Source organism: Arachis duranensis, chromosome 2 (assembly GCF_000817695.3).
Source record: "Arachis duranensis cultivar V14167 chromosome 2, aradu.V14167.gnm2.J7QH, whole genome shotgun sequence".
NCBI classification, from domain to species: Eukaryota; Viridiplantae; Streptophyta; class Magnoliopsida; order Fabales; family Fabaceae; genus Arachis; species Arachis duranensis.
Genome location: NC_029773.3, coordinates 4,318,241 through 4,331,892, shown reverse-complemented (window position 1 = coordinate 4,331,892; position 13,652 = coordinate 4,318,241). Strand labels below are relative to the sequence as shown.

Sequence of the window (13,652 nt, the reverse complement as noted above, 5' to 3'; positions counted from 1 at the left end):
AGTAGAGCGGTGCATTTGTGCGTGGCATAATGGGATGATTGGCGGCCTTCTCACTCGTCATAAATGCGCGGCTGTTGGGACAGATGCACAGTGCCGCTGTGGAGAGCAAAGACAGAGATAGCAACGGCACTTTGCAGGCTTTAAGGGAGATGGAGATGCAATGGTGCGACGTGGAAGAGAGGTGACGATGCGGCGTGAAAAGGCAGCAGTGCGACGTGGAGCAGCAACAAAACAATGTCTTTGTGCTAGGCAAGGTGGCGATGACGGCACACTACAGCTTCTTGACCAACAAAGGTGGATAGTGTTTCAGAAGAGGTGGCGTTGGGAGGCTGCAGTGAAAATAAGGTTTAGAATTTGGTGTGGGTGAAAATAGGTAATAAAAAAAGTGAAAGGTAAAAGTAAAATTAAGTTGAAATGTTTTTTCTTAATTATTGGACCTAAAAGTACAATCTGTTGTTCATGTTATTTATCCCTTCTATTGTTTACTTAGCAAAATTTTATCATTAAAATCACTCAAAGTTATGGATTCAATAGCTCTCAATCTTAGGTATTACATCACCTTCACACACTCATGCACATATTTAAGAATTTTATCTACTACTTGACCATTGTTAGAATTCAAATTCGAATGTAACATATTAAAAGACAATATATTTTTTTTTTGGTAAAGAAAGATAATATATTTAATCACTCAATTAAAACCTCAGTTACAAGAGGGTTGTTTTTTATTTTTGGGCTTGCAAGTTGGTTGTCTAAAACACATGATAGGAAATCTTTGTTTTGGTCAGGACGTGACCCGTTAATGTAAATGAGGTTTTTTGTGTGTGTAAAAATTATTGCTAGCCGCCCATGCCTTAGCCTTGTTACAAGCTGATTATTTTGGAGATGCTTAAGGTTTTTGTCTTATTGGGCCTTTGATGGATCTACTCTTAGACCCAAACTATTAAAAATCTGTTAAAATTGTAATATAATGTTCAAACAGTGTGTAACAGTGTGTAAAATACTTATTCTTTTACCAGAGTCATCTACATGGCAATTTGGCAACAGTGTGTAAAATATTTTCACCTCCTTTCACTTTGGAATTTTTTGTTTTTCTCTCTGTTTTTACTTTTTAGTTTCCCTATCCGATTATTCTATTCTTCTGATAAGACAAACATTAAGTAACAATCTTGTAGGTACCCACATCACATAGCAGGCAGAAAAAAATAATATGTGATTTATTGATTTATTGTGATGAACAATTAAGATTGATGGAGAAATAAATTTATTTTGTTGACTGATTTTCCTATTTTTTTTTCCGGGAGGAACCTTTGTTTATTTCCACCCTACAATATTAGTTCAAGAAAAATTAAAAATAAATAAATAAATAAATACAAATTATGTGCCTATTAATCTGCTCATTTTTTTAATTAAATATGAATAAATAATCAAATACAAAATAATTAACATAATAAGTATATTACTCTATCTTTCAATAATTGATCATTAGTTTCAAAATGTTAGATAATAATAATAATAAAAAAGCATAGATATACGATAAAATTAAATAATAAGTCTCAAAGTTAAGCCTAGATTAAACGAACAGCCAAGTTTAAACCTAATTCATACATATATAATTGAGACATGGATCCACATTCTTAGGTCAAATCAAAGTCAAAGCCAAACAAACAGAGGAATAATCACGAATTACAAAATCACACAGTTCAAGGCATTTCTCATATATAATACACTAATAATAATGATAATAATAATATTTTATATTTAAAATTTTACAATATATATAGTGAACAAAACTACATCTCCACATAATAAATAGAGGGGAATCTCCCAGAGAACTTAGCAATGCATAAATAATTATTTTTATTTTGATTACGTAAATAAATATTTAAAAAAACTAATATAATTATATAAAATATTTTATACTGTCGATATCAAAATTAAATTTTTAATAAATAATATTAGATTACATTATTTTGACCTTTTTGTTTGGATTTTTTATTAGTTATTTGTGTAAGGTGGGCCTAAGCATATAAATGATTGGCTGGTTATTATGACATACTACATGGAATTGAATATGACTTTTGGGAAACATATATTTCTCAAGCATGCACCTATGTATCTTCCCTCAAGATGCATGAATAATGATATTCAAGAATTAGGCCCTTTTCATGTGTATTTTGTGATGATCCAACATATATACAAATAAAGAAAACTGGAGTGAAAAACATTTGGTAGGGTACGGTTTAGATAAGATCATATCAATAATAATTATGGGCTCTGATGAATTGACATATTAATAATAGGCCAAATGAAAATTAATGTTTTTAATGAGTTAAAAAATTAAACCCATCATATCATGACCCAAAAAAAAAAAACATCATATTGAGTCTCTTTTTCCATATCTCAGAACAATTTGCACCCACAAGTTTATGATAACTACATCAACTTAACTATTTGTCTTGTTGAAAAAAACCAAAGAAAAAAAAATTCCATATATTTAATTAGAGACACTTCACACTTTATCAATATCTTAATAAAAAGATATTAAATATATACTAAAATCAACTACTAATATATTTATATGTAAATATATATAATTTAACTATTTTTAATATTTTATGTTAATAATTAATTTTAGTGACGGATGATTTTAGTGTGTTTTTAATATAGTTGTATCTTAATGTATGAAAACATAGTACCAACCACAATATCTGGTTTGCCATAAACCTTCTCAAAAACAAAAAAAAAAGAAAAAAAATTAAATTACGAGAAAAAAAAAGGAATTAGGAGCTAACATAGTAACATTCACCTTAAATTGGAATACAATATAGTGAAGCCTTGCGGCCTTCCTTCTTCTTGGTGTGATTACCATCAATGGATTCCTTCTTTTCTGGTTTTTGATTCTTGGCATCGAAATCCGGGTGGATTTTCCTCTTTAACATTTTCTTCATGAGCTATAAGGACATTTAATCACAACAAATTATACTTAATGAAAGACTAATTTTCATGAAAATGCATGCCAATTATTAGTACATATATATCTGAATTAGTTTATGTTCCGAGTTCGAAATAATCTATGGAATTAGAAATGTTGCAAATTGATTGTTATTTATATAAAATTATTAGTTACTTAATCTTTATCAACAACAATATTGTTAAAATTTTGTAGTAAGCTTTAATAAATATCATGGATAACAAAATTTTTTAGTAGATTTTATTTTAAAAGGTTAAAAAATTCAGGTTTAAATAAGTTTTATAAAATACTCAATTTTTGGTTTTGATAACATAAAATTTAAAAGATATTTATTTTAGTCTTTGTTATTAGTTTGATCCGTTAAGTGGTGACATAACAAGTTAAATATTGACAAATTAAAATACTAATGATAGAGATTAAAATAGAGACCTTTTAAAATTTACAAGACTAAAATTAAAACAAAAATTTTATAAGATCTAAAAACTTAATTATGCCAGAAATTTAAATAGTTTTATGTTAACAAAAGAAAGGAAGCCATTACTTACAAAACACAATTTTGACTAGGTCAACCTTTCAAAATTCATTGGGTCTCTTGATTTTCATACATAGTCAATTAACGAAATATTAGAGAATTTCTTCATATTCCTAAACCACATACATAATTATTCACTTACATCATTTTAAAATATAATAAATACAAATTAGTTATAAATTATAATTTAGTTTCATATACTATCAATATAAAAAATGCTACTCTAACAACTAATTATATACTGTCACATTAATAAAATTAACTAATTTTTAAATATATTATAAACTTGTTTACACTTTTGGAATATAAAAAATATTAAAATATTTTTGACATATTAAGCAATAATACTTACTTTCTTGATATCTTTCATTGGTTGAGGATTATCCTTGACATTGGGAAGAAGCTTCTTTGCAAAAGACTTTCCATGCTTTACTTTAAGGTTTGATTTTTCATCATCATTTGACTCAACCAAGATTTTTGTGGGGCCCATCATTTTCTTCTTAACTTCAGAATCAGCCAAGAATAGATCAGCTAGTGTGATCCTTTCCCCTCTCACAATCTTCTTCTTTTGATCATCATCAACATCATCACTCTCTCCATCATCATCATCATCATTGGATTCATCAGCAAGAACAATTTCATTGTTCATCAACACTTCTTCTTTGGTGATAACATTGTAATTAGCATCAATGATAATTTGGTTTGCACCACCACCAACAAGAACTTCTTCTTCTTCTTCTTCTTCTTCTTCATCATTAAAGTTATTGTTGTGATGTTCAAATGTGTTGAGCATCAATGGATTCACTTCCTCATCATCATTTTCAGCATAATCATCAAAAACATTATTATTATTAATATTATTATTTTTATTTAACCCTTCATCACCACCTAATAATTTTTTATCTTGAACTTGCAAACCAAAGTATTCTTTGTGATCATAACCAAGTGTTCCAATGGTTAGAATCCCATCTTTCCAACCACCAAGCATGTTAGTAAGTGCAACTTGTTTCAACAAAGCTACTTCATTATCCCCAACAACCTTATTATCATCATTGCTTATTGTAACTTCATTCTTTTTCATGTCTGAAGCAAACCCATCTAAGAAAAAAAAATAATAATAATAAATAAATTGAATTTAGAGCTATAAATTAAGGTGAAAACTCAGTGCAATCGACTTCACGTGAAGTTGATGGTTGAGAGCGGTTAGATGATTTGATTGATTTGACTAAATTTTCATCTAACGACTTGTAGTCATAAACTTCACGTGAAGTCGACTGCAACTAAATTTTCACCATAAATTAAATTAAATATGAATTGTTTAATTTGTTCATTAAGGTATTTATTTGGAAAATCAATGAGAGTATATATGTAGAAATTGAATGAAGTTTAAGTTTTAGAAGATCAAACCCTTTGGAGGTTTATGATTGAACCGCTTGTGCACCCAATTGAAGATCTGTGATAAATTAATAAACAACACTTGAAGAAGATCAAATTAATTAAATAAATAATAATACCATAGGCCTATAGTAGTTAGTTAGGAGTAACACAAAAATGTGACTATCCAAAATAAATTAAGCAGTACTAAAAGTAAAGCAAAATAAACTAAATTTACAATGCATGATTTAATTTGAATCACCTTCATATTGTTTTTCTTCTTAGAAAAGTTGGACAAAGAAAGGGTTAGTTTGCGAGTGCTTTATATATATGGAATTTGAGAAACTATATGAACATGTGAATATGAAAACACATGAACGGGGCCAATTTAGATGGTTGAACTAGAATGTGCCACGTGGCCAACTGGTACCCACATTACATTTTGGTTAAGAGATAACAATTAAAATAGTCTCTTAATTTTAACTTAATAATCAAAATGATCTCTCAATTTTTAAACTAATCAAAATAATTTCTCAATTTAAACCGTAAATAAAAAAACCCTTTCGTTAATCATCAAATTAAAGTAATGCTATTAATGAAACTCATCCATGAAATTATATTGACTCGTATTTCGGATTGTGGAGATGCTGTTAAAATGAATTCTATTATGACTCTATTCATGATAAGAACTTTATTTTCAGATATTGAAAAAGAAAAAAAGAGTTTGGATTTGTTACACATACGATGGAGAAGGAAGCGAAGATAACGAGAAAGCATATAGGATTTAAGGTTGGAGTTTAAGAAATTTAATCTCAAATTTAAGAGACTAAATTGATTGTATATTTTTTGGAGATTACTTTAATAAAAACATTAAAAATGTCTTTTTTTAAGCATTTATATGTGTCATGTTATTATTGGATATTTTTATTAAACCAGTTAATAATTTATTTTTTAATAAACTATAATAAAATTGGTTTATTATAGTAATAATAATAAAATCAATTGTCTGTATTATAATTATTAGACGCGATTTGATCCGATCGAATTACACCATCTAAACCAAAATATCTTTAAATTTTTTGATAAAAGACAAATATATCCCTAATTTTTTGTTTTGTAGATATTTAAATCCCTAAAAATTTAAAAATACAATTAAATTTCTAAAAGAATATCAGATTTATTGTTATTATTATAAAAAAATCGGTTTTATTTTTATTTGTTAAGAAATTAAAAAATAACCGATTCATTAATATGTCCAATAATAATGCCGTAAGCGTCTTTATAAAAAGATGTTTTATGCGTCTTTATAGAAGCATCTCCCATATTTTCTATGTGTATGAAAAGATTATGCCATTTGAGTTATAGTCCATTAGTGTTAACAGTGTTAACTTAGTAATTAATAGAAGGACCATCTTAATTTATGTTTTAAAATTAAGAGACTATTTTGATTAGTTTAACAACTAAAAAAACATATTTATTATTGAATTAAAACTGAGAGATTATTTTAATTGTTATCTCTTTGGTTAACTAGGTTAATATAATGAAACAGATTTTAAGTACTAACTATTAATGTGTGTTTGGATTACAGTTTGCAAATAGAGATTTGTATAAAATTGATTTTGTTAAATTGATTTTGATCAAAAGTGAGTTGGTATTAACGTGATTTATGTTTGGTAATCTTTATTCAAAATGGATTATAGTAAACTAAATATTGTTTGGATTACATTATTCAAAATCACTTTTAGATGGAAAATTACAAAAAAAAGATATGAATTTAAATAATTATTTTATGTTATCTTATAATTTTATTTTAAATATTTAAATAAATTTTAATATTTTTTTAGTACTTTCAGTATTTTTTAGTACTCTAATAAGATTAATAGAATCATAATACAAAGTAAAAAAAATAAAAATAACAATAAAAAAACTCATATAAAAAATAAAAAATAATAATATACATAAACATAAGAGAGCATTAAAAAAATTATTATAAAAAAATAATAAACATATGAATATGAAGAACATAATTGGTACATAGAATATAAAGTTTAATCCAATGTGAAAAGATTAACAGAAAAATTAGAATTTTTAGCTTTTGGTAAACTAGAATTGAAGATAGAAATTACTTCTATGTTTATAGGATAAAAATGTTGCCAAACATAAAGATAAAATGTTCAAAAAATTTAAACGGACTTTTCTCTTCTCCAGCACAAATCCAAAACCATCCTTAACTAGTGTATTGTTCAAGAGCTCTAAAAGAAACACAGGAAATAGCGGCAACAAATTGAAGAGATCTCTTCTTAGATACTGATGAGAAAGAGTTTGAATTTGTTGTAGATTTGATAAAAAAAAAAAATAATGAAAAATAGATTTAAGATTGGATTTAATAAATTTAATTCTAAATTTGAGGGATTAAATTTATTGTATTTTCTTTACGTCATATTAGTATGTTTAACATTACGTCAATATAAAAGTTAATGTCACACATAAGATTTTTAAGAAATCATTTTAATTATTACTTCTTACGTCACCATAAGAAAGGTATTTTAACACATTTTTTTAACAGTTATAATTAAGTGTAAAAATTAATATATATTTTTAATAAATATTATAAATGTCAAAATTTTTTATATTTTTTGGTGAATAATTTGACTGTAAAAAATTACTCTTCAATTTTGATATTTATTTAATTTATTTTTAACTTAGTCCATTATTCCTCTTTTTTATTGAGTTTCATCAATCTTGGCATCACACTGTTCTCAATTTGAGATCATACTACTCATTTTTCATCTTCAAAATCTCAGTTTATTATTCAGTTTAAAGATTTTATCTCATTCTTTGTTGAAAATTTTTGTTGAGAATTTTTTATGGTCAATAAGTGTCAAAATAAATAATATTTTTGATGGTTAATAACTATCACAAAAAATATATTCTCAAATTTTTTTAACAAATTATTTTTGACGGCCAATATCATTTATCAAAATAAGATTTAAACTTTTTTTACAATTACTTATATGTTAAAAATATTATTTTTGACAAATTTTTTATTAACATATTACCATAGTTAAAATAGTGTCAAAATTTATTTTTTTGACGAATTTTAATGCTTTTTTGATACATATAATCCTAAAAAATAGTCTATATTATTGTAGTGCGTTAATTAGTGTTATATATATATAATTATTTATGTTGTCTTCTTCTATTAGTTTAAACTTTTAAAAGGAGTGGTTTCATGATATGATATCAGAATTTAATGTTCGAAAGTATTAGAATTCGATATTTGGTGAAATCTAAAAGTAGAAAAAATAGTATAAGATAAATAAAATAAGAAAAGAAGACTATGTTTAAGTCAAGTAAACAAAAAAATATTTTTTAAAGAAGAATAAAAAATATTAAAAATATAATTATTTATATTATCTTTTTCTATCAATATAAATTTTTAAAAAGAGTAGTTTTACATCAATTAGATTAATATAATTAATAAAGCAAACATCAAGTATGAAGTGCTTAATTAATTATGAGATACATATAAATATAACTAAAAAGTTTTGTGCATGACTAATTAGCGTACTAATTAAATAATGTGATAAAATCAACAGGATAGGATTTTTTTAATTCATTGGATAATAATATGTTGTACTAGTCACCATCCATCATAGTCCTGTCAAGTTTATCTTTGAAGAATCCTAAGTAAGTCAATAAGAAAATGCTCAACTGCTCAATTAGAAATTAAACCAACAGTTACCTAATACAAATATGAATTTTGTGGCCCTTGTTAAAATTCACAAGTAAAAATGTTTTACGATAAAACCAATTAATACATTCTAACAAAGAGAATGATTATTGAACTCAAGTGAAATTAAAATAACTTGTGGAAATACTTGGCTGAGAAAAATGATGATTGTTATTCTGTATATACACTAAAGTTGTGGATCATGTATATAGTTGTGAATTTGAACACTAAATTGTCCGAGAATAATAATCAATTATTTGACTGTGAGATATATTGCTGGTTGTTGCACAGTCACGTTGTTGAACTGCTTGCTCTTGTTATTTTCTATTCCATCGCAATGCATGAAAAACTACTCTTATATATATGCCTCTTCACTAGGGTTTCGTGTTTTTTTGTTGACAGATACATAACCTGTACCATAAGGTAGTATTTGGTGGAGAGAAAGAAATGGAAAAATTAAGATTGAGAGACAGAGATTAAAAGATAGAAATTGAAATAAATATCAATATTTTATTTGGTGTAAAATGAGAGACAGAAATTGAAACAAGAATGAAATTTTAATTTAATTTGCACAAAGAGTAAATTAAAATGAATTAATTGAAATGAGAGTATTTTAGGTATAAAATGTTATTAAAGTTTCAGTCTCCATCTCTAAAAATTTTAGTTCCCTATGTTCTCACTTTTTGGAGATACTGAAATATTGAAATTTTGGAGACAGAGAAAAAAATTTTAGTACCAATCTCTGAATCAACAAATATAATACTGAATCTCAGTCTCAATACCTCAAAACAAACGCTACCTAACGAAACAAAATTATGTAAGATAAGAGAATGGTAAAGTAATAAAATAAAAAATAATTAATATGAATTGATCTAGTAGTTTATTAGTTTATTTAATTTAGTAGGGTTCGAATTTTACTTTGTGCATGTAGTAACCTATTAGTTAGCGATAAATTCTTAAACGGAATTTAGATTTGCGATAAATTAGTTTTTAATCTGTCAGATTAAAAAATACCGTGAGAAACAAAAAAAATTATCATTAAATTTGTAACTTTTATCATTTATAAATTTTATTATTTTGATTTAAAAGAGATTATATTTTTTATTAGTTTTCATTTTAGAAAAGTTTGATTGTAATAAAGTTCATGTTAAATTTTAATTCATGATGAGTTAATTATCAAGAAGTATCTATCTCATCATCATGTGTGGACATGTGGTGTTGTTGATATATCTAATATCTATAGGGTAGTTTGCGGATGAGAATTACCAATCCATGAAATTTCAACATTGAAGGAGACATTGACCAAATTAAATGTATACTATTTGATGCTACAACAATTAAGTTATACATTGGATATTAATAATGCTAAAGAGTAGATAAAGTAAGGTTATTATGCATGCTTCCATGACTTATTAAAATCTCTATGACTCTATGTCCGAGTGAGATATTTCCCTTCACTATGTTTACAACTTCACATGCATGAATATGGTGGGGCAATGCAAGTGGGCGTCTTGGCACTACATACCCTAAAGCTACTTTCATTGCATATACGAATATATGGGACATCTTTTTCAATTATTTTTTACAACAATATATAAATATTAAAGTATTATTACCCATTTTCGCTTATGGTTAAATTCCCATGCAAAGCAAATTAAAATAATCCTCATTAAATTAATTCTTTTAAAAATTTAAGTAAATAAAAAAATATATCGATGATTATATTTTTAACATATTTTTTTACGTAATTTTTTTTTGAATTTGCATAAATTATTTTTATATTGGATCGAGCTCTTAACTTTTAGGTTATAGAATCTTTGATAATATCACGAAATTACTTCGTTCTCATAAAAATTTAAACTAGTAGAAAGAGGTATATGAAGTTATATCTCTAAAACTAATTTTTTTACCTTCGTCAATTATATATATATTGTAGCTACAAATGTAGTGTTATGTTTGTGGTCTAAGAATGAAAACAATAAGCTAAGTCCAACAATGCCTATCTTCTCAAATGTACTGGTAATAAGACTCGGTCTATAATTTAATGTCCTGAAACAATGTGCATAATAAATTTGAAAGTAGCTCCATTATTCAAAATGTAAAGCATAAGAGGGACAAAATAGCATGCAAAACACCCCAAGAGGGAAAATCAGACAATCACAAGAATCAGAATGTTCCATGAAAATGGAAAAGTTTATTAGCTGGAGAATGCAAGATCCTCCAAGAGGGAGTTTCCAAAGGGCAAAACAAAGCCAAAGAGAAATTTGAATATAGAATTCTTCTAAATTCTAATGATGGTACTATTCTGTTTTGTCTAGTAGTACATACCATGCACTCAGCAAATTAATTGGCTACTCATAATTCGGATGCCATTTTTCTGAAAAAAAAAATTAATTTAAATTTAATGACTAGAAAAGTTTAGGTCATCAAGTTGCATAGTTTTGACTATTTTTCCGTACTTTGTGGTTTCTTATTTAATTAATCTAATAGTTTGAGTGTGTTTGTTAATGATTCTCAAAAGTTGGTTATAACATGATTTTTTTTACATTATTGGAAAAAAATTGAAAATCAATTTTAATTTAATTAGAAACCATTCTATTTTTTCAAAAATACTGAAAAATAATTTTATTTTTGTTTTAAAAGTTGGTAATTTCATTAAATTTTTACAAATATTAAAAGGTGATTTTTTTAATTTATTTTTTAATAAACACACACCTACCCCTCTAATCATCCATTAGCTCTCATTATATGGCTTTGGATTCTTTTCTTTTCATGTTTTTTGATGAACATATGGCTTTGGATTCTTGTTAAGGCTAAACGGGTGTGTTATATATCTTTAATTTCCAAATCTTAAAAGGGTAATGCCACTAATGTGGGTGGGTCATATAATTATTGAGCATGTATTTCATCATCACTATCTTACAAAATAAGGATATATAGATATGGTTCCACTATGTACTGTGATAACTTTTCATTGATGAAATAGAACACATAATAGACTAACACAATATATATCAGGTCAGCAAATTGGCACATTTTATAATTATTTACCCTTTTAATAATTAAGCTTTTGGATGTTTCAATTTTTAATGGAATAATTGAAAATAATTAATAGCAAATGGATAATTTTAGAAAAATAAAAAAGTTTGAGAAATTATTAATAAATAAAAAACTGTAGTCATATGGTTATTAAGTCACATCTTAGCTGAAAACTTTAAAGATTCATGATATTCACGTAACTATATAATAATCGCCATTAGTTTAATATTTTTAATTAGTGTGGAACTTATTTGTACTTTAAGTCTATTATTTCCCCTTCTACTTCCAAAATAAAACTTCTAAATCGATCAGTAATTAGCAGATATGAAAGCTAACAAGTCTTGAAATTTAGTTTGAGTTTTGTGATCTCAAAGATTATAAGAATGTGGGAAGTTTGAAACACTAAGAATCATAAAAATTCAGGTGCAATCGACTTTATGTGAAATTGATAGTTGAGAACGATAAAAATTTAGTCGAATTAATTAATCATCTAACCACTCTCAATTATCAACTTCACGTAAAATTGAGTGCATCTGAATTTTCACCCACTAAAAAATGCATGCAATATACACAATGCAAGATTTTTTCACCTGCAATGAATGCACTAATTGCAAGGCTATTTTTTTTTTAGAAATGGAGGAAGATGTGGTGTGTAAGCAGGCACGAATCTATTCATTAAGGTCTGGGGCATTTGTCCCCTATATATATATATATCATTTATTGATTTTTGTTATTTTATTTAATTTAGTTTTAGTCTTGTATATAATGATTGTTTTCGTTGAAAATTTTTTTACCATAAATTGTATTAACTCTGCAATTAAATAATAAAAATTAAATGATTAGTTTAAAAAAAAGACATTTGATTATTTAGACTAAATATAAAAAAATTGTAATTATTTGATTTAAATTTTTGTCTTTCTTATTATTATAATATGTTTTTATCTTTCTCACACAATTATATATTGAGATGTAGTTTTTTTTCATATTATATAAAAAATAATTAATCATATTAATCTAACAGGCACAAAATATTTGACAAGACATTAATATTAAATATATTAAACACAACATTGTCAAAATATTGAAATAAAAAGAAAATACTTTTTAATTAATATGCTTTTTGATATATTAATTAAATTATATTAAAATTTTGTTAATATACTTAATTTAAGATATGTGAATATATTTATATTAATTTATTATTATTATTATTTTTATATACCAATTTTATTCTACTAATAATTTTTTTAGATTTGTCACTGTGTAAGTTATATAATGGTTAGCTGATGATGTATTTTTTTAATATAATTTTTAAAATTTTAATTAATAAATTGAACCTTCACTTGAGGGGTAATAAAATTTATAAAAAATTGATGGTCAAATTTTATGGTACACAAATTGAAGAGTAATTTGACTCGTGTTAAGGTAAATTTTGTTATTTCACCATAAAATAAATTAAAGGGTCCAATTAACACCTTAAAAAAAATTAGACAAATCTACAGGTTTGAATGTTCAAAAAAATTTAAAATAAAAAATAATAAATTTGCTCTTCAGATTTATAGTTAAAAAAAAATTAAAATCAAAAGTTACTAATCTAAAAATTAAGTTTTGTGATCTCCACATCATAAAAAAAAAATCAAATTTTAATAGTACTGAAAAACATTATCCGAAGGCCAACATCAACATCAAAATTAAAAAAATGTGATTGCATGCAATATGCAAGTACAAAACTTCCTAGCATTAGTGTTGCAAATGCATCACTTTGCCAGCTTCTTCTTTTCTACTTGCCACCGTCTCTTCTTTATTATTTTTTTCTTCAAAGGGTACTATAAACTAACTAGTACTCTTCATTATATCATTCCCCATGTTTCACTTATATTGGAGCTTACACCTAACTCACTTGTGACTTGTGAGTGCTTACACGTGATAATAATATTCATTCATTCATTGTTTGGTCTGTTTTAGGTATACGTGTGAATTGTTTTGTGTTTTTTTTTTTT

General features: G+C 25.7%; 1 protein-coding gene across 1 annotated transcript; it reads right to left on the bottom strand.

Moving 5' to 3' along the window:
* Positions 1-2,810: 2,810 nt before the first annotated feature.
* Positions 2,811-5,189, bottom strand: LOC107472919 (protein TILLER ANGLE CONTROL 1). Its single transcript, XM_016092444.3, has 4 exons — positions 5,143-5,189; positions 4,914-4,959; positions 3,859-4,604; positions 2,811-2,954 (listed from the first exon to the last, which is right to left on the bottom strand). Exons 1-4 carry the CDS (start codon positions 5,146-5,148, stop codon positions 2,811-2,813), a joined length of 942 nt encoding a protein of 313 aa, XP_015947930.1. The 5' UTR covers positions 5,149-5,189.
* Between the last annotated feature and the right edge of the window lie 8,463 nt (positions 5,190-13,652).